Raw genomic sequence first — 22,157 nt, forward strand, 5'->3', positions numbered from 1 at the left:
CTGGTGAGATGGTTCAGGACTTAAGGGCATGAGTTGCTCTTGCAGAGGATCTGGGTTCATTTCCCAGTACCCACAGGTGGTTTACAACCATATGTAACTCCAGCTCTCTCTCTCTCTCTCTCTCTCTCTCTCTCTCTCTCTCTCTCTCTCACACACACACACACACACACACACACACACACACACACACACACACACACAGGAGGAGGCAGTCCAGTCCTAGCACGATACAGGAACTTACAGTCCAGCAGAAGGATAAGGGACTTGGAGGCAGAGAAATCTTGCTTAGCACAAGGACACACCCACCAGCGGCCTCTACAAGCCTCTGATTTCTCTTGTTCCTAATTCAGAGTCTGCCCCACCCCTGCTTCCCCAGCCCAGAGCAGGGAAAATGACTGCGCCCACGCTTGTGTTTCACAATCGCTCTGCACTTTATTTGTTACGCTCTTCACAGGGCAGATACAGAACCGTCTTCTGGTGTGACCTGGAACCTCGGTGGAAGACCTCCACTGACCAGGAAACACCACTCTTGACAAAACTTCCTCCTCATTTTCCTGACAACCTGGGAAGTGTTGAAGGGTGACCCAGCACAATTTGCACATGCAGAAAGACAGAGAGAGAGAGAGAAAATCCCCCATGAGCCCAGCAACATTTTCCAGAGTTTTCCAAAGTTTGGCTAAAAGCAGCTTGCCAAGGCTTCGGGTTCGTGAGTTTTCCTGGCTGCCGGGAGAGCCTGAGATCCAGTCCGCGTGACCGGCTGGGGGGCATCTTGTGTCAGTGGGGTTAGCAACAGCCACAAGCCCATGCTTGCAAGGACTAACTGCAGGATGTGGAAAAGGAAAAATTCCAGTAGAAGAAATAAAAGAGGGAAGAGCAGAGTTTAGCTGGGTGGGTAAACAGGAAAACTGTACCACTGGACAACGATGGATGTCTTTCTGCCCATGTGAGGGTCTCAAGGGAGACTCCTTCTCCTGGACCAGTCAGTCCCCTTACTGCAGCCGGTCGACTGATTAATTAAATAACACACGTTATAAAACTTTAAAAATGGAACATTTACAGTCGGGGCCATAAATACGTGCTTTGAAAAGTGTCTACATACATATTTACAGAGTTGTAAGATCAACCATAGTAGCCCTGAAAAAGAAAACCCCTTTCACGTATGACAACTCTCCCAAGTTCTGTCCTCCCACTTTGACACGGTGGGACCAGAATGGAGCTGAGGAAACAGCACCGAAATCGTCTCAGGCATCCTCTGCCCCAAAGGCACAAACCCCAAGGACCTCAGTGACCCAGGTCTGAACTCTGAACTCAGTCCCACGTTTCAGACTCCACCTGTCCACCAGAGCAGAGGGTCAGCAGGTGGTTTGATGGCATCTGAAGATCAAGATCACCCATTCATAAACTCCCGCTTGGCTCTGTTTTCTTCACCTGTTCATGTTTTTTCATTTCCCTTTTTATATTTTTTTCTTTGCTTCCCTTTGCAGCTAACTTGTAAAGTTCAGCTGCTAACAGCGTAGGAGGTCCTACCAAATGAGACAAAGACGGGCACAGGAGAGTCAGTCACCCCTCCACCTCGCAGTCCCTAACCACTGCTTCTCCTAATCAAGAGATGAGGTCTGAAAATGGGCAGAGTCTGCCTCCTGGGCACATGGGCTCTAGGGTTCCCTGCAGAGACTTCAGAGCAGTGGACTCTAGAACTTCAAAGGAGGAAAAGACTTGAGAGCAGGCAGCTCCAGCTGCTCAGGGAGAAAGGGGGTTTCCGAGTGCGAGGGCCAAGGTTCAGGCTTAGCCCCGATGGATCTATATGCTATTTGCTATTGATTCCCAGAGACAGTGTGAGGAGAAGGTCGGTGAGGGAGGGGGGTGGCATGAAGGGGAACTTGGCCTCCGAAAGGATCCCTCCCCACCCCTCAGGGCCAGACAGCTCAAGAAGCACAAAGCAGGGTGAAGGAACTCTTTAAAAAATTGCATAGAAGGAGATGCCCCTCCGGGCAGGATGGCTGCACCACAGAGTGCGGTTCTGGGCCAAGTCCAAGGATCATCTGGAGGACGACGTGACGGCTGCCGCCTTCCTGCTTCCAAGGCTGGGACCTTGGCTTGAAGACCACGTGCATGTTCCGGCACACACACGTGGACACATTCTCTCTCTCTCTCTCTCTCTCTCTCTCTCTCTCTCTCTCTCGCTCTCGCTCTCGCTCTCGCTCTCGCTCTCTTGCTTTCACAGCTCGGAAGGTCAGTACTCTCTGCAGGGCAGAATGCTGGTCCCTTTGGCTTCACTGATTCCAGGTCACTTCAGGTGCTGAGGAGAAACAAAGAGAAAATGACAACAGTGGCCACATACTCACTGCCTTCCATGGCTGTTCATGGTTCCCCATCTGATTATTACATTAAGCAGTTTAATAAAGTATGAAAGACATATAGGTAAAAAGCCCCCATTTGATAAATTTTCATAGCATATATTGAGCTATGAAAGATATGAATGAAGATGCAGAATATGACGCCCAATCTACCCCGAGCCACCGTTTCAGGATATCTCCCCCAGACAGCCATCATCCTGGTTTTTAACCACTTTAGATTGGTCTGCCCTTGCCCTACCTCCCTGGCTTCCTTCTTTCCTTCCTTGTTGTGACACATTTGATTACACTGTGTAAAGATACGGTCACTCTGGCCAGGTGGTGGTAGCACACGCCTTTAATCCCAGCACTTGGGAGACAGGCAGGTGGATCTCAGGGAGTTTGAGGCCAGCCTGGTCTACAAAGCAAGTTCCAGGACAGCTAGGACTGTTACACAGAGAAACCCTGTCTCAAAAACAAAACAAAACAAACAAAATAACAGATGTCACTCTGATTGGTTTAATAAAAGCTGAAAGGTCAATAGCTAGACAGAATTTCCAGGCACAGAGAACACTGGGAAGAAGAAAAGTGGAGACACCAAGGGATGGAGAACAAGTTAGACACACAGGAAGAGGTAACAGCCATGAGCCATGTGGCAGCACATAGATTAAAAGAGATGGGTTAATTTAAGTCACAAGAGCTATCGGCTAAGCTTTCATAATTCATAAGTCTCTGTGTTGTGATTCGGGAGCTGGCTGGTGGGACAGAGAAAGACTCTCGACAAATGGTGCCCAATGTGGGACACGTATTTTCACACCAGACCTGAAAAAAAAAAAAGGTTCCAAACACACAAAAAAGGAGCCAAATTTAACTTCGTACTCCCAGCCTCTCGTGCGGGCCGTGGTAAAGAGATGCATCTTCCAGCTGCTGCCTGTGGGTGGGAGCCACCAGTCTGTCATGAGCTAAGATGCGTGATAATTTAAATTTTGCTCATGCAAACAGAAAAGGTTACAGATACGCAGCTAAGCAGATACAGGCAGGAAAATCACCTTTAAATGGGTTACAGTGTGTACAAAAAAATGTACATAGGCTTAAAAGAAAAGAAAGTGGGTATAGACAGTCTTGAAAATAGTTTATGAATAATAAGAAATTTAAAAAAATAAAATATTATAAAAGGATGAGCCACACAGAGAGTCTGGATCCTGTATGGTGTGGGGTTGATGCTGACAAGCAAACAGCTGAGGGCACTGGGTTAGAAAAACTATCAAACACCAACCTATTTATTTTTAAAATGTCTTAACTTCAAAATGGAAGTCAAAAATATGCTACATTGGGGAAGAGGTTATGCTTTTGTTCTCTAGAAAGTGAAAGGCTATGGACTCTTTCAAGGTTGATAGAGATCGGATTTGATTGGGGAAAGGCCCTGAAAATCCTGGCTGCAGACATCAAGAAAAAAAAATGTAAAAAACAACAAGACAGGTGACTTTAGCTACTCAAACAGAAAACAAATCCTCTATAACTGAACTGTGCACCCCTTAGTGCTGGGATTAAAGGTGTGAGCCACCACCTGGATTTGTTTCTGTATTGATCTTGTGTAACCCAGGGTGGTCTTGAACTCATAAAGATTCAGCGCCTCTGTCCCCCAAATCCTGGGATTAAAGGTGTGTGTCACCACTGCCTGACCTCTAGTGGCTTTAGCTTTGCCTCTGGTCTTCAGACATGATTTATTTATCAAAATACAAGTAATACAGCACTACAGTGGGGCTTCAGAGAGTAGTGGCCTTTTCTCCTGCAGTGAGCAGCTCTCCCTCCCTGGGGCAGTCACCTACAGTCCACTGTCCATGGCGGAAGTCAGAGGACCACAGTTCTGATACACATTCTACCCTCAGCTTCCCTCTTGAAACAGGAGGGTGTTGACCCGTGTGTATCTTCCTGAGCTCAGATTCTGTGCCATAGACTTTCAAACTTTCCTGCACCGATAGTGTCCTACACTGAATCTCGTCTCCCTGAAAGCCCTGTGGATAACCAAACCTATACCATAGATCAGGACCTTTTGGGAACAATTAGGACCCCGGCATGTGAGGACATCATAAGAAGGAAGATACTGTCTACAATCAGAAGGAGGGTCCTCACCAGAACCCCGATGACAACCATCAGTCCTAAAGTTGTTTTTTGGCCTCCACACGCATGTGTACATGCACACACATGTACAATGCACACGGCTCTTTTCATTCCCCACCCTCCCGTATCTCCCACCCACCCCATCCAAGCCCCTCTCCCTCCAAGTCCCTTTCCTATATTTGACAGTTTTTGTTTTGAGATCCAGAGAGTGTGACTGTGGGTTTGGAAGGCTCCACTAAAGAATTCCAATGGAGCTCACCAATGGGTCCTCAACTGACAGTAGCGATTCCCCATTTGCAGAGCCTAGCAGTGACCGCAGCTTCCGCAGTGGGGTACACGGGCTGCAACCTCCCACCCACGGGTGAGTGTTAGCAGTCTGGTTTGGGCAAGCACATTTCCACTGACCTTATGGCTGGAACGAGTGTGCTACACAATTTTAAAATAAGCATCCTATTACCCGAGTCTGTTTGGGATGACAAAGCAAAATACCACCCAGGGGCAACTTCAACAGCGTTTGTCCCCCACCACTCTGGAAGCTGCAAGTCTCCATGCATACATATGGAAGTTAAAAACTTGGAGAAATTGACAGTCAATGAATGGCAAGCTGGGGTTTGAACCTTGGTGGTCCAAGGTCTACACACTAAGCCATAAAACTCATGCCTGCTGAAGGCCCCATGCCAGCCTGGAGGGTCCTTGATATGCCATCTCTCCCACTCGCCCACCCAAGACCTACCTCGGAACCCACTCCCAGACCCAAGAGCAACCCAGACGGTGCCAGGGTGCCTCTGCCTCCTACCTGTCACAGAGCAGACAAAGTGCCTACTCTTTGAAGAAGGGTCCCTGGAACTGAGTTGCTGCTGCTGAGGTCTTGACCTTTCTGCATTGTCTGGTGATGTAGGGGGCTGCTGAGGAGGTGCATCGGGCTGCCAGGCGAAGACTGTAGCTGTATGGAAAGGAACAGCACGGGTCACATCAGGAACCAGCTGGGGTCTCTGGAATCACTGAAGGCACACAGATGTCCCTGCTGCCTGTATCTCCCAGGCCCAAGCACCATGGTCCTTCCTTTCATGCCAGGGGCGGGGTGATGGGGCTTCCTAATGGAAACGTAAGCCCCGGCCCCCTTAACATGGCAGAGCTTTGTGTGATACGGCAGCCTACTAATTGGAATTCGTTTTTTCTTTCTTTTTTTTTCAAGGAAAGCTTTCTTTTGCTTCCTGCCTATTATTCCTCCTCCTCCTCCTCGTTGACTTGTGCTCAGTTGGGTTCCCGCCTTCTCTGGGAAACCTGCCTCCTGTGAGTCCACCCCACCCTTCCCCCCTTGTGTCTCCCCAGGTTGTAGCACTCAACACACTGAACGGTAGAATACAGGCGCTGTCTTCCTTCTGAGCACTAGGAGCCCAAGGTCACATCTTAGCTGCCCCCCCCCCCCCCCGTTGGCTTAGCACAACATAGCAGGAATGGCTAGGTGTGCCTGTAACTCCAGCAACCCAGGAGGCTGAGGCAGGAGGCTGGTGAGATTAGGGCTAGCCTGACTTATATATAGCATATGGTGAAACTGTCTCAAAGTGAACGGATGGCTATAGGGTGCTCGCTTCGTGCCTGGGCGGTACTGGGCATTTCATGTAGACCAAGCATGCTGAGTCAGACCCTTACTATTTCAACTTCACAGAAGGGAAAACGGAGGCACAGGGAGCCTGCGGATCGTCAGCTGTCTCTGTGGGCACAGAACACGGTGTGAGCAGGGACTGGGGAGATTGATGAGGTACGGACGGCAGAAGTGGGCAGGGCCAGCGCTTCTCTACTACTCCTGCTTGAAGCTGGCAGTACCTGGGGGGCGCAGGAGGTGAGAGTAGGGTTCACCCCGGAGCTGGCAAATAGGGGGGTGAGAGTCAGTAGTATTCTTTAGCCAGGGTCTGGCTTTGGGAATGTCTGGAGATTTTGGGGTTGTCATAACGGGAGGGGGCGCTGCAGTCTGCATATACTGGGCGATGCTAGGAAGTTATGAAACATCCCACAAAGCCCAGGGAAGCCAAGAGCTATGCAGCCAAAGACTAATACAGTAGCATCCCTAGCCACAAGGGATTTGCTCTAAGACACCCCATGCATGTTGGGCGCCGAGAACAGACAGTGCTAAGCCCAATACACACTCTGCTTGTTTCTGTACATATGTCTGTAGTAAAGTGTGACTTAAGAGACCAAATGAGCCAGGCCTGGTGGCTCATGCTTGCAACCCCACACATGGGAGCAGGAAAACCACATGAGTTTGGGGTCAGCCTGTGCAACATAGTCAGCTTAACAGCCTGGCTAGAATGAGAACTCTGAATGTTTTCTTTCTCTTACTATCTCATTGCATGCTCAGCTTCCCTCTGAGAAGAAGCCTTGACAGCTCCTCTTTGGCACCTCTGTTGTCACTCTTTCTTGAGTATCTATCAAACATTTAAAACCAGCCCCTAGACACTGAAATTCTGCAGGCCCCACCTCTCTCTCCTCCCAGGCAGCGGCAACCACAGCCATTTCCACAAGGGGGCGCACTTTCTCCCCAGTCCTGGGCATTCACCCTGGTGTTTCTCAGCAGCCCACAGGAAGGGCCCTCTCTGTCATTACCCCCAAGTACATCTGTCCTAAAGGGAAGACAATTTCAGCCACATTCATATGGCCCCTATGAACCCCATATTCCTTCTCTCCAGACCCTCCATCCTAGGAGTTAGGAAAAGCAAATGACTCTATATTCATTGATGAAAAAATGGACACAAGACACAAGGACAGGGGCTTTCTTGGGGTGGCAGAGCCCAGGCCTTGCATTCCCTGACTGCGGTGGACAATGGTAACCACCTCGACGTCTCCGGTGTCTCCCATGAGGACTGGGTAAGAGTTGTCTACAGGATAGACGCCTTGGTCCTGAGAGGTTGAATGCCCACGGTGTCTCTGGAACGACACTGTAGCGAGTTGGTCCAGTAGCTATGGATCTTATGAGTCTTGAGTCCAGCTGTAGGAAGCTACCAAAATTTACTCGGGGGTAAGCTTGGGAAGCTGAAGTCTGAACTTAGCTCTGACTCCACGCCTGTCACCTCTGACCTCGCCATCCTCCCCAGGTGACCTCATCCACATCCTCCTAGAGATGACCCCAGTGTCCAGGCCCAGACCACACCTGGATGTAGCCTGAGTCTCAGGATCAGGCACCATTTCCATGCAGAGGGGGCATTGCCTGAACATTTGAGAATCTCCTTAAAGTCAGGCCCTGACCTCTACTTGCGACACACCCCTCATCTCTCTTTCTTAGTGACCAGTACTCTCTTGACATCCTGAGAGGCAGATCCATGGAGTCTTCCTGTCCCCTCTTCTGCTGCTGTCAGGGATTCACTGTCCTCCCTCTGTCACCACCACAGACCACCTTTCCCTTGGTCTCCTGCAATGCTTCCTCTCAGGGCTTTCCGTGGCCACGATGCCTTCCCTCCAGCCTGCCTTCCCTCCAGCCTGCTCTGCTGTGATCTTTCCCCCAAAGGGCACACAGGTCATGACACCTCTTCAGGGCACCTACCCCTTGCGCCACTAATAGATGCAAATAACCTCCCAAGCATCCGGGCTGCTGCTCTACAGACATCCTGGGACCTAAAAAGGACCAGCTCCGTGTCCAAGGGAATTGGATGCTAGGGCTCAGGCCTCAGGCTCCCAAAGGACCAGGTTCCTTCTCAGCGCCCAGGAATCCGTGTGAAAGACATCCAGGTAAGATGGTCTGCACAGGAGCAGCGGAAGTGAGGTCAGAGGTGGGGCAAAGACGGTGAGAGGTGACGCTCGAGCGCACAGGAGTAGCCAGGAGCAAGGACAAGTCTCGGGCTGACAGCACCACAGGAGCCCTGAGGGACTCAGTCTGCTTGTTTGTCCAGGGTGCCTCCAATGAGGTGACAGAGCCCCAGCGGTTGGTTGCCCAGGTGCTCAAGCAACACTGAGCCTTGGGAGCTAGGGAAGAGGTGAGGTCACAGCACCCAACCTTCTCCTCTCTGGTGCTTTCTCAGACACAAGGGAAAGCTGAAACCAAGGTGAAGGAAAGCTACAGCAAAAACTACAGAAATAAAATAAAACTCCAACAGTGGTGTGGCCCAGTCAGTAGAGTGCTTGCCTAGCTTACTGGGAGCCATGGGTTCGAGTCCAGCACCACCTAAAACCCAATGCGCTGGTACAGGGCTGTCATCTCAGCACTCTGCTAGGGAGGCCAGACGCCCAGAGAGGGTCAAGGTCATCCTAAGCTACAGGAGTTCGAGGCTACCTTCAGTCACATGAGACCCCATCCCAAATAAATAAGTAGAAGATAGGCAATTCCATCAATAAATCATTAAAAAAAAAGAAAACTTAAAATGGGCAAAAGACACCAAATCACTGAGCGAATTTCAACTATAAACATTGCTGAGTGGCATAGCAAAAGAACAGCAACTTCAGCACCTTCACTGTCCAGACCTGGTGGTGTACACAAAGACCACTGTCCAGCACAGCAGGAGGCCTGGAAGCATAGGGTGTCAGAGCCTGGCTCCCTGGGCTCATGTGCGCTATACATAACGCGCAAAGCAAACAAACACACAAGACTCCTAAGAACTTAGTGATCAAGTGATCACTGCGGACAGAAAAGAAGCCAAGGGGGGAGTCCTAGGGATGGTGGAGGGCGGGAGAGGGCCGCAGAGTAAAAGAGGAAGGCTTCAGATGTAGCTGGGTGTGAGCTGCCACACAGGGATCTCGGAGACACTTGGTCCTTACAGGGGGAACGGCAAGTGCACCTGAAGTAAGGTGTGTCTAAAACACAGGCAGGTAAAGGGGAGCAGAGAGGAGGATCTTGTAGGCCCCAGGAAAATGAAAGCTTACTTGTCCGTGCCATGACAACCGTAGGTTTCCAGGGACAGAACTGGGGAGACCAGTTTCGAGGGACCTGATGCCACCCAGGCAGAAGAGATGGAGATCTGGCCTTTTCAGACTGCTGGAGGCTGAGCTGTGAGAAGCGGCAGATTTGGACACGCTGAGGTCATGGCAGAGGGAGACATGGCTTCTGGCAATGCCAGGGTTGGACCCGGATATGAAGAGGCATGCAGTCTAGCTTAGCTCCAGAGTGGGATGTGTGCATCCTGCTGCATGGGGAGGGGACGCCAGGGACAGCCGGGACAGCTGGGAGCATATTCAACTGGAAATGCTGACCAGGCACCAGAGTGTGTCAGGTATGTGGCTGATCCAGGACCCAGATGAGAACATGCATCTCGAACTTGTCAGCACCTAGAGATGGAGGAGGAAAGGTCCAGGGGCCAAGGGTGCAGTGGGATGTAGGAACAGCAGGAGTGAGCTGGGTCAAGGAATAAACTGCCTTGGGGACAGACAGTTAACGGTGACCACCATTATGGTGTCACAACAGCAAGCCCCAAACCCACCACGTGCTATCTCTCAGAGGCCAATGTTAACCTTGGGAACAGGGATTCCACAGCTGGCGGAGATAAATGCCGGCCAGTGACTTCAAGAGAGGACTAGGGGGAAGCACATGTAGGCATAGACTAGGTCATGGGAGCAGGGTGGGGACCTGGGCGGGAGCATGAGGGCATCTGCTGGGTTTCTGCCTGGCTTTCCCCTGGCTCTCACCTCTTATGCAGACTACATTGGGCCTCACACTTCAGAGGTCTTACCCAACTCTATACCTGGCGTGGCACAGTTCACTGGGAAACCAGTACAGGATAGTGTCAGGTAGGCAAGGGAAGACAGGCCTGAGACTAAGCAGACATCCCCTGCAGACTGGACAAAGGAGCCATCAGTCACTTCCAGGAATGTCAGTCAGTTGGCATTGTAGGCCCCTCCCATTCACATAAAGCCTATTGGGCTGGGAGTCCAGAGATCGGGAACTGCAAGAACTATGCCCACACTCAGGCCTAGCTCTGCCTCTGAGGGCCTCCAAACGCTACCTCTCTCGCTCTCTCTGAGCCACAGGACACTCACCTACAAAATGAGTATTTCAAGCAGGGGTGGTGGTGGAAGAACATCCATGACCTACACACTGGGGGCGGGGGAGGGTGCTATTTTAGGTCCCTTGCAGGAGTTCCTTCAATCCCCTGTCCTGCAAGGCCGGGTTGCCATGATCTTGTTTTATGGGGTGGGGGTGGGGGATAGAAGAGGTTCCACTTAGTGAAGGCACCGGCTGTCAAAGCTTACAGGGAAGCAACCAAGATTTGAACCAGAACCATGTGCTCCTAAGCCTATAGGATGCAGGCCTCACAGTGGTGGAGATGAAGTGTTCTTCGGTGTGGTGTTCCTCTTCCCTAGACATCACATGGAAACACTTGTCGGTGACAGCCCTTTGGATATGCGAGATATCGTTAGCACCTGTCTTTTAGAGATGCGCTTAGCCAACGATGTTGAAGATGAGGTCAGCACCAGGGACAAAGCAAGGCTCAACCCTTCACAGGATTTGCTGTTGTTGGTACAAAGGTTCTCATGAGCTTTGTGTGGCACCGGTGCTGGCTCCGGAACTCCAGAACTTGGCGTCAGATGCCAGTGTTGAAGATGGTTCATCCCAAGAACAAGCCCAAGGCGGATCTTACAGAGCTGAGTAGCTCATGCAGGACTTTCTACTCCCGCCTCCATGGAGAAGCCCCATGTCCCTGGCTGGCAGTATCCCAGCCACAGGGCTGGCACCGTCATTGCAAAGGCACGCTTACCATGTGATTGCATGGGCATTAGTCAATGGGAAAGGAGCTGCCAAAGAGCAAGGAAACTATGGGACGGGGGCCAGGTCCCGCCTTCGGTTTCTGCGCCTTTCCCCGAAGCCCTCACCCAGTCTGGCGCCAACCTCAACAGTTTAACCTGCTCCACACACTGGAGATGATGTGGCCTCAGGTCATCGGTCCCACCCTGGGCTGCTCCACCAGCTCACTGGGTGGAGGAGACCTTCCGGAAAGTCTCCTCCTGGCTGGGGACAGACAGCCTGGCCCAGTTAGATGCTACTCAACTTGGAGAGCCAACAGTTTGCAGCTAGGTGGAAGTAGGTATAGGATGACACACCCCAGCCCCGCATGTGTCCTCCCTGATGCGCGCTTGCTAAAGGCATGCAGGGGGACTTGTTCCCTGGAGTTTAATATTCACCAAGAACTGTGAGATGGGTGTGCCAGCATTTAGGAGAGGGTGAGCACCTGGCCCAAAGAACAAGGACTGAAGCAGTATAGTCCTAAGGATGGCAGACAGCTCATTACTGACCTAACTTGTTTCCCCCATTTATCTGCCAACTAACTCACTGGCACTATGGGATGTAGCCGTGAGCAAAGATCAAACACTGCACACATGAGAAGTTCTCTAAGGAGATGAATCTACTCGGGCCCTCAAGAGAAAGAACATAGGGTTTAATTGCGTGTGTGCGCGCGCGCGCGCGTGCGTGCGCACACACGCACGCACTCATTTGCACCTGAGAGCGTGCATGCAGCCTTAGGTGCCCTTTCTCTGGTGCTATATACCTTGATTATTTTTAAAAACAGGATCTCCCCTTGGCCTGAAGTCACTAAGGAGTCTTGGCTAGCTGGCCAGGGAACCCCTCTGCCTCCCAAGTGCTGGGACATAAGCAAGCAGTCATCTTGTACCTGTACTCGTGAACAATGCTACTTTCATTAATGACTCCTGGGAAGCAAACACTGGGGCTCAGGATTTACAGAAACATCCAACTATAACCGTGGATTACAGAGCGCTGGAGTGACACCAAAGGCAAATGAGTCTCAACTGCGTCGTTCTGTCCACAGCTAGTGTCAGAGCAAAGGGTCATATTTTCTGGGAGCATTCCTACTGTCCCAGCACCTATGCTTCAACTCCTTAGGCAACAGGGGACACGTGACATCCAGTGACTGAGGAGACCTGTCTCATTCATCGGCGGCATCACGCTTTGATCCTGTCAGCTGCCTTATTATAGCAGCTCTGACTCACAGGTGTGATGGGGACATCACCAAGGTGGGGGACACTAGACTGTGGATTCAGGCTTTGGAAACATGTCCAAACACAGCCCAGTCAAGTGTGTACAGCATTGTGAAATCAGCCAATATGGAAGTCGACCAGAAGGTCCTTCCTTATTCTGGGTGAAAATCGGAAGACACAGGAGGAGTGGGATCCCCTGCAATGCATTCTGGGTGCCAGCACTGGAAAGGAAGCCCATGGATGCTAAGTGTCAGGACTAAGGTAGGCGATGATCCCAATGTTGGGAGGGCACAGCAGAAAACTGCAAGCCCATGTGGGTAGCTTAACTCCCGAGGCTTGCCTGAGGCCAAAACTTGCCTGTTAGAATTCAGGTGTGAAAAGAGCAAGTTCATGCACTAGGAATAAATACTGGTTCCGCTGCTAGTGGTCCCACAAATTGCCTAAGCCACACAACTGTCACCCACATTCAGAGGGCCTAGTTCAATCTTATGCAGATTTCTCAGCCTCAGCTGCCAGTCCAGGAGGGGGCGGCGGCTTGGCCCTACCTCAAGTGATGTGACATTTCTTTGACTCTTTGATGCCTCACCCTCTCTGAGGAGTGGATGGGGGTGGGGGTGGGGTGGGAAGAAGATGGGGAGAGCAGGAAGACAGGAGGGAGCTGGGATTGGTATGTAAAATACTGTTTTAAAAATTAAAAAAAAAACAACAAAAATTCAGGTTCTGTGCTATGTACCAGTGTGGACTGTGAAGGAAGAAGCCAAACTTACTGGTGCCTCTGAATTAACAAACGGTGTTACGCTGTTCTGCCAGCACAGTCTGATCAGCTGTTCCGGTTTGTATGCATGTACACGCGTAGGGAACACACATGGGTGCACGTGAAAGCCAGAGGACAGATTTGAGCGGCATCCTTAGTTAATTCTCATTGGTCTGGAGCTTGTCAGTTAGGTTAGAAAAGAACGGCCACTGAGTCCTATGGAATCCACCTGTGTCTTAGGTTAGACTGAATGGCCACTGAGTCCTGCACCTGTGTCTTGTTTCCCTGCAGGGTCTAAGAATTGAGCTCAGGTCTTTGTGCTGAGCCTTCCTCCCAGCTCACACCACAAACCCTTACCCTCGGGGACTGCACACTGAGTGAGGCATTAACCCTTCGGCCAGGTTTGTCACCACATCGCTCGGGGAAGTACCCACTGCCTCTCACTGATCATTCCAACAGCTCCAAGAGTCACGTTTTAACCCAAAACTTCGGTAGTTTCATCAGGAGATCTTTGGGAAGTGGAGTAGTTCATGCTATAACCAGCCCTAACCAGTTCTTTTTCTTCCATTATCCCACAAGTATTGAGTCTTTATAGGAGCTTAGGCTGTGGCGGGTGCTGGGGAGGCATGGCAAGGGGGGGGGGGAATGCTGCACAAGCCAGCCCAAGGAATGATTCAAGTTCCTACTCCTCCTCAGGAAAATGCAAAGGACAGACAGACGAGCCAGGGAATTCTCAGTTCTACCTTGGCTCTGACTTCAGGAGAGTCCTGGACTTTGAAGCTGCTCCTGACTTACCAGTCACCAGTGGGCTATAAAGACGATGAGGAAATATCTGTAAAAGAGCCTGAACAATTCTCTATCCCAAAAAGAGAGGGTCAAAGCAGAATGCAGAGTGAAAGCTGGGAGGAAAGCACATGAAGAGAAATAGATTCCTTTTAGGATAGAAGGGACTCACTCGGGAAGCTAATTCAAAGTCCCAGGTTGACGGTTCAGTATACTTAGAACTTTACATAAACTCCTCGGGGCCCTGGCACACAGTCAAGAAATGTTATTTTAGCAGAAATTAACGAGACTGATCATACTCAGCAAAATACTACCCTCACCTAAGCAGGTGTCAGCCATAGCTCCGGATGTCATTCTGTACAACAGTTACTCCAACCACCACGCCTGGGCTCAAACCTAACGCCACTGAGGACAAACCACGTTAAAGACCTTCAGCAGCTTTCACCCTCGCGGAGTCCCTCAGTGACCATCACTATGGAAGATTGCTCAAGGGCATCCCACCCATTTCACAGGGAGTCAGTTCCTGAAATGTTGCCTGATAGTTCTGTTACCTTGGTGGGTGTTAACAGTCACCAAGTTGCCTTCCTAGAAGTCTGTGTCACCTTCATTAACATTCACAGTCCATGGGTGGAGGCCTCACTCCACAGAGCAGGCAACCCAGGCTTGGCCAGCAAACGCTCATTACTGACAGAACCAAGGGAAGCGTAGTAATTCAGCCGGCTCCTCCAACTCCACCGAAACAGAAACAAGTTCTGGACAGTGACATGGGTATCAAGCCGTATCAGGCACAGCTATATAAATGAAGTGAATTTAATACAAAACAACCAGGTGGCTCCGCACTGCAGCCCAGTACAACAGCTTGGAGATCAAACTGCAAGCTGTGACGTCCCCTTACACCAACGTGGGACAGGATTCAAATGCTGTCATCTTTCCGTCTGGGTTACCTGTAATGAGAACTCTGCTTCCCTCAGGTCCCACTATGAGGTGCCCAGAAGAGTTGTCACACAACTCAACAGGACTGGCATATCCCAGCGGTCATCTCTAAGTCCTGGGCACAGGAATGCTCTCTGGTTCCACAGCAAGATACAGAATACAGCCCGACATCTGATGGCCTACACGGATGTTTTCTGATTAGCAGGAGCTAGGGGGAGGACATCCAGTCATCACATGGAAACAGAAGCCATCTGAAAACGCTCCTGCAGCCTAGCTGGGCTGGCGAGGGCTGGGCCTGATGACAGAGAGTGAGAAGAAGATGCTACAACAACAGAAACTAAAGCAACGAGGCTTAGAGAACGTCATCCCAATAAGGAATACTTAAATGCATCCCCACAACCTAGTCAATCTGCTTTCCATGGAAACTGTCCCTAAGCACTGCATATGGAAGCCGACATACATTCTTGTTGCTAACCACATGTGCCTCAAAGTCTAGGATGCTATGAAGTGAGTCCTATTTAAAATTTACATTTATATCGATGCTAAGACTCAATAGATTATTAAAGTACAACTCCAAAAATACACAGTAAACGTTTGTCTAAACACTGATAGATTCCCGCTCATAATATAAACTTGCATGTCACAGTCCCGGACTCTGTGGCTACCAAATGACACCAGTCTTGTTTCATCCATCCAACATCTCACCGAGACCCTATCACAGGACCCCTGAAGAAGCTGCTTCTTTGGCTGGCTCTCTGCTTTGGTTTGGTAGCTGAACACGAAAGTCTTCCATAAGATGTCTAGGCTTCTTGTAACATCTGCCTGGATTTCCTCTACATCAGAGGCTTGAAAATGACATCCAGCCAGCACGAGTGAGGCAGAAACCACAGTGCGCACAATTCCAATTACACAAGTATTTCCAAGACCCTCATGGCTCAAAATTAAATCTGATTTTTGGAATTGCATTAAGTAATTTAATGCAGTCACGTGAGCTTACCCCCCATCTCTAGTCCTCAGGCTTAATCAGAAGTAAATGAAGCTCATAGAGACCCTTAAGGCCCTAACACTCTATTAAAATGGAGAGGAGGGGCGCTGGTTCAGTTAGCTCGACAGCTCACCACTGTTGGAAGAGCACCCCACACGCATGCACCCCTGTGATATGCCTCAACACAGGCAAAACTCTCACACACAAGACATTCTTGAAGTAATCTTTAAAACAATACCACAGGAAGATCTGACTGTGCATGTCAGACAGTTCGCTGAGGTGGGACGAGTCTAGACCAGCCGTCCTGGGGGTTAATACACAGCAGGCCATGGTCTGCTGGCAGTCCTGCGCCTGACCTAAGAATAACTGTCCTGAAAAACCAATAGACAAGACAGGCAGACAGGTAACTGTCAAACGCCAAGGGCATGGTGTAACAGACTTGTTTTTACATGCATGAACTCGGTTCCTGCTCTCCGGTCAACCGCTGAAGCAGAGGATAGCTCTGACTGCCTCCTCTGAAAGGAGCAGCAGGATGAGGGAGAAGGGGCAGAACTACAACTGCCAGCCAGGGCAGGCCTTCCGCCCTATCGTGGTCTATGTTTACTAACGCCCAAGTCTAGTGGAGAAGGTACCAGGATGGCTCCTGAGATCCTGAAGGGGAAAGGGGAATGTGAAGGTAAGTGGTGAGCAGCAGCTGGGAGGCAGAGGCCTGAGGCACAGCCTCAAGGCTACCGCGTGCCTAAAGCGCAACCTCAAGGGAAGGCTACCGCGTGCAGCAGTTCCTGCCTTCCTAACCACACCCACTCACAAACCCCAAGTTCTGTCCTAGAATTTTCTTCCTGTAGGACACTGTGTGCTTTTTATTTATAATTTTATGCAACACAGATGTCATCTTTACCCTCAACCTGGACCTTTCTATTATTTGGTATTTCAAGGCACTGTACACTGAAGGTTGATGTGAGATTTCCCCTCTGTACGCTAAGCTCACTGCCCCTGCTGAGTGGGCGTGGTTAGGACCAACTCCAGAAGGTCCTGGTACGTCACAAGATCTGCGGCAGGAAGGCTCAAGGCACAGAGTGGCTTAAAAGGGTCCTCAGTCTGAGGAGGCTCCACACGCCCAGCCCTGTGCCCCCAGTGCTTTAAGTCCAGAGCTTAGGGCTCAGTGTCTTCTGGTGTGTATCCTACAGGATGGTCATATCCTGCATGTGGTGTAAATCCACAGACCCTAAAGGGAAGGAGCTACACACTCAAACGCTTGTTTGTGGGCTGAAATTAGCCAGAACGTTTAAAGTAGAAACTGTCCAGCAATCCAGGACCTCATGGTCTACGCTGATGAGGGCTCGCTCTTCCAGTGAACTACTGAACCCTGCGCCAGAAGGCATGTGGTTCTCTCTTAATGGCCTGCCCACACTTCCAAATACACGAGGACTAGATGGGCAAGTGACAGTCATAGTCTAGCATCAGGGAAGAAAAGCTGGGGCGGGTGTGTGTGTGGGGGGGGGGTCCTGCCAGAACTGGAAAGCCAACAGGCAAGACTATTCTCCTTAGTCATCAGTCAGGTCCCTAGGGCACCTGCAATGTGGCCTGTGTATTCACATAATCCTCTCCATTTACTGTGTTCTGCATAAAGTTTCCTATAGACACCAATCTAGTCAAAGTGAGCAAACCTCACTACCCAACTGCACGCAACACATCCAAAGTGAGCTTGGACGTCATTAGCGTTTAGATCTAAGTGTGAACATCTCCACTCCCCAGTCATCAGCACTCAGCAGCAAGCTGGTTGCTCCTTTCTCATCAATCAGCTTTGGGGACTATGACATAACACTCCAAATAGGAAGTATGACACCACAGGGAAGATCGCCAGGAAAAGACTCACAGAGGTCGCAAATTTTTGCTCTGCTTTTTGGGACAGGGTCTCACTATATAGCCTTGGCTGGCTAAGTAGTCCTCTCTAGTCTCTGCCTTTCGAATGTTGGGATCAATGATGCCACAGCACCACATCTTCCCAGTGTCAGAATTTCTGTTCATTCTGGTTGCTAACATACAGTGACACACCTAGACCAGGGCCTGGCACATTCTAAAGACGCAAAACCAAGCTAACTCTAGAAACTCTTGCCAGGAAGAACTTGCTACAATCCAGCTCACGACAGCCAGCACTAGATTTACCACCAGAAATGACGTGAGTCAAAGGGACAGAAAGCTCTGGTCATTTAGCTTTTTAATGTTTAAAAGCTGTTTCGGTCTTTATGCAGACTACACAGAGGGTAAAGTGGGACTGGAATGGAACAGCTCCTGCTTTACCAGATAGACATGGATGGCATGGCTTCTTGGGAACGCTTCCATTTGGCAACAGTACCCAAGGTTCCAGCACCTGTCAGAGCCAGGGACATCATGGAGATCAGAAGCACATACCCCGCTGTTCTTTACTAGGGGTAGGGCAGCATGCAGGTCAGCAACAGTCCACTCCTTGCTTTCTGCACAGTGAAAACTAAAATCCAGGAAACAGCACTCCCCCAAGGCTAAGTCACCAAACACTAGGAAAGGACAAGGGTCCGATGAATGTAAGCTAAATGGACAGGGAGGGAGAGATGCTGCTTCTCAGGGTGCCTTCAAGATCTGGCTTCCTGGCAGGGCACTGTGGTACATCTGCGTACTCTGGTGTACAGCGTTTACAAGAACAACTGCTGAAGGGCACGCTCCCCTCCTTCTCCCTGGGTTTCTTAGAGCCTGCCAGGTAGGTAGACAGGTTGTCAGGCCTGCGGTCCTCTCCCTAGAGGAAGGTCAGACAGTGGGCTCTAGGATACAAAGTGATAGAGTGTCTGGCTACTGGAAATGCCCCCTATACTTATGTTAAAGCCCCTGGAAGAAACACAAGCTTCTTTCATTCATGCCTGGGAGAACTATAAAATCAATCTGCAAATTAAAAAGCAGACAGCACAGATGCAGTTGAGATCTCAGGTAGCACCCTCAGTCCTTTGAACTGTTCTCACAATCCACAATCTTGATCCAGCTACATGTCTACCCTCTGAAAGGAAGCAACTGCAATTAACAGAACTCAGCTGATGCCGCAAAGACACGGGTGGAGAGAGGTCCCAGGCAATGGCTGACTACATAGATACACACCAAACAAGGTCCAAGTAGTCTGCTCCCCCTTATGGACAAAATACAGTCCTTTCACAAGTGTTTACAACGTGTTTATTGGTTACAATGATATAGAATGCATCATCCAATTTCCCCCTAGTTGTCAGGTGTTTTAAATAACATGGAAAAAAAATCTTTCTTAGCCATCTAACAAGCAGAGGATGTATCCATTCTAAGAGGGCAAAATAGCAAACATCACTCTTGTATGTCTGTAATAAACTCTGTCAAGGCTACATTGGTTAAAAATCAATGAACAATCCCTTTTGTAGGTCAAATAGTAAATTTAATGTTTCCATTAGAATAGTCTTTATGGTACTCTGTAACAAGAAGCAATAAAATAACTAACAGCAAACTTCAGTACAGCAGACACTGTCCAGATTAACAATGTGAACAAAAATATAAGATGTAAATTACATTAATACAATTGAAGCACCCAAAACAATTTAAATAATTTTAAATATTTTATTTTTAAACGGCTACAAATGCTTTATACAGTATTTCAACATGAAGTCTCCTTAACAGAAATGTAACAAAATGGGAATGATAGTGAAAGGTTAAAGTGGCACAAATTCAAACAAGTATTAAACTACAAATTTTAAGAGGTAGATTACTTTTAAGGTTAAGTACAAAACACAGCATGAATAAAACGTAGCCATTTTCCACCAACTCAGTCATGAATCTGGGGGCATCAGGACTCATGGAGAAGTGGGAGTGATCCACTTCGGAAGGAAGAGGCCAACCTTGCTTTCAATCTACTGAGACGGAAGTGTAAGGCCTGGTGTGCTGATACAGACAGCTATACAGGCCTGGATGCTTTCCATACTAACACACTGCTACATAGCATCGCAAATATAACAGTTCTAAATTGATGCCAGGCAGTGAGAGGACAGCGTCCACCTGGATAGATAAACACGACACTAACAGAGGCATAAAAAGGAGTCCATATCCAATCTGGTTTCCTCTGCATTGTGCTAGCAATCTGCTTGTGATTTTTTTTTTTTTAAAAAAAAAGGGCAAGGGTAGAGATCGACTAAATGCTTCTCTGTGTAAAACACACGAAAGAAAGGCATCAAGGGGCCGGTGTGTAAGCAAGCATTTTGAGGTGAGTGCACCCGATCTGTTATCCCTGAAACTATGAGGACCACAGATGAAACAAGAGCACTTGCTTTGCAAGGTTCAGTTTGATCACTCCCTTATCTGTTCTCTGCCAGTCCGGTGACGAGGAAGGAGCCAGTCCATCTAGCCCATCTTACGGCACCCTTCTCTTTGGATCTCAATCCCCCGAGAGCCCAGTACACATGTGAGCACACCAAAGAGATGGATGTCTAACCCTAACCAGGGAAAGAAGCCTGCTGTTGCACAGCTTTCGAGTCAGCTTAAACTGGTCTTGCAAGCTGGGTAGAGTTCGAATCCTTTACCGTAGTGCTTATCCTAAGTTGAGCATGTAATATAGTCAGTTAAGGTTTGTTTTGTGGGGGTGGGGGTTTTTCTACGGGAAGTTCCTAGAAAATAAGAAAACTGAAGATAAATGACCACATTAAGACAACCTTATTTGAACTGACCTTGTTAAAGAAAAAGGTGAAGTGACTCTAAGACAAATGTTGCCAAGACAGAAACACATACATGACTCTAATAGTTTTAGAAACACCACACTGGCTCCCAAGATGTAGGTTTCCTATCCACAGTGGGTGAGGCTGTCAGGGGAGAGGGATACTTTGTTAACTCAGCACTTGGTATCTATCCCAAAGTTGCTTCTTTTCTAGCCTTCGAACTTCTGGACATTGGTAGTGGAGGATGGGGTGTTATGGAAAACGAAACATTGTTTAGATAGAGCAGCCCTTTGGATTACAGGGGGAGAGTACAGTAAAAGTCTGACTTCCTTTCTGGAAAGGAGTCCTCAAAACATATCCAAAGGCAGCAGCAAGAAGGCCCAGGCAGACTGTGCTACACACCCAGGGCAAGGCTCACCTGTTTTGTTTTGGTTTTTGGTGCATATGTGCACATGTGGTTTTGTTGTGAGAAAAGCATTTGGAGTGCATGGCTTTTTACCCCCAGAACGGCATACCAGCTGGTGCTTCAGGAAGTGGTCAACTGATAATATGTGGATTCCTGTGCTCAATGCTGTGTTCTGGTTATGCATGTGGCTGGTGGCAGCCATGTCCATGAAAAACTAAAGAACCCTACAATGTCTTTCAAATAATTATGGTTTGCTGCAACTAACAAGCAGGCAGGAGTGAGTTGCAAGTTATGCAGAGCTGAGGACAGCAAATCACTGCCCACAGGAGCTCCATGAACAACAGTTGCTTGCATCATGGAGTCTCCTCTAAGTCAACTGAGAGAAACACTGGAACAGAGAACCACTGTCAGTAAATGTTCCTCCATTGTCAGCATACAACACACAAGCTTCTGAGAATGAACTCAGTCTAGCCTGTATCAGCCCTGAGTTAGAAGACAGCTGGTGTACATATGCCAGCAGCCAAGAATCCTACTGTTGTCTACATTTGCTATGGAATACTAATAACTAAACATACTCTGCATAAACGCTCAGTCTTATGTCTAGACAGTCAACCATCATGTCCCATTGGACATTCGGTTTTTAATTGTCCAAAACAATTCACGAAGTTGAGGCCCCATGGTAAGTGCCTTGGATGATGCCCCCATTCTGCAGATCTGTCACCAGGGACATCTATTGCATCTTCTATGTTTTCATTATCTGTTGCTTTAAGTGATACTTTTAAGTCAACTTTAACTCCAGCAATGTAACTCTGTTAACTATCAGAATAGTTTAAAGTTTCCTGGAATAAAGATACATTTGGGGGCAGTTTAGCCTTAAGGAGTCTTTACAATACCAGTAAGAGCGTGAGTGAACTTTATACTCACTCTTACCTTTTCATACATCTACTCCTGAAAAGGCTCAACAGGATCCAGTATGAAAGAGGAAAAGCTTTTAGAAAATACTAGAACAGGACATTCTAAAGCATCAACCACCTGGAGGTGTTCTTAAAGGTAACCCACAAAAATGATGGTTCAGTTATGTTCCGTTTGTGCAGAATTCCCAAGAACAGAGGCCAATAACAAGAAGGGCGTGCAGACAACCGAAAACAGTGCTTTCTATCCCCACAGCCAACTCCACAATGCCACCTATGCACCGGTATGGTCAAAGATGACCAGATCTATAGCAACTAACACT

The 22,157-nt window shown here is 48.9% G+C and overlaps 1 protein-coding gene across 4 annotated transcripts in view; it reads right to left on the reverse strand.

Annotated features, from left to right (window-relative positions):
- Nucleotides 1–407: 407 nt before the first annotated feature.
- The window catches only part of Prdm2 (PR/SET domain 2), a 103,127-nt gene continuing 81,377 nt past the window's right edge, over nucleotides 408–22,157 (reverse strand). For all 4 annotated transcript variants that reach the window (XM_075946178.1, XM_075946179.1, XM_075946180.1 and 1 more), the window contains 2 exons: nucleotides 5,251–5,397; nucleotides 408–2,299 (listed from right to left, as the gene is read on the reverse strand). In XM_075946178.1, the coding sequence (XP_075802293.1) occupies nucleotides 5,274–5,397 (124 nt within the window). In that variant the 3' untranslated portion in view covers nucleotides 408–2,299; nucleotides 5,251–5,273. The remainder of the gene's footprint in view (nucleotides 2,300–5,250; nucleotides 5,398–22,157) is intronic.

This window comes from Microtus pennsylvanicus, chromosome 13, assembly GCF_037038515.1.
Source record: "Microtus pennsylvanicus isolate mMicPen1 chromosome 13, mMicPen1.hap1, whole genome shotgun sequence".
NCBI classification, from domain to species: domain Eukaryota; kingdom Metazoa; phylum Chordata; class Mammalia; order Rodentia; family Cricetidae; genus Microtus; species Microtus pennsylvanicus.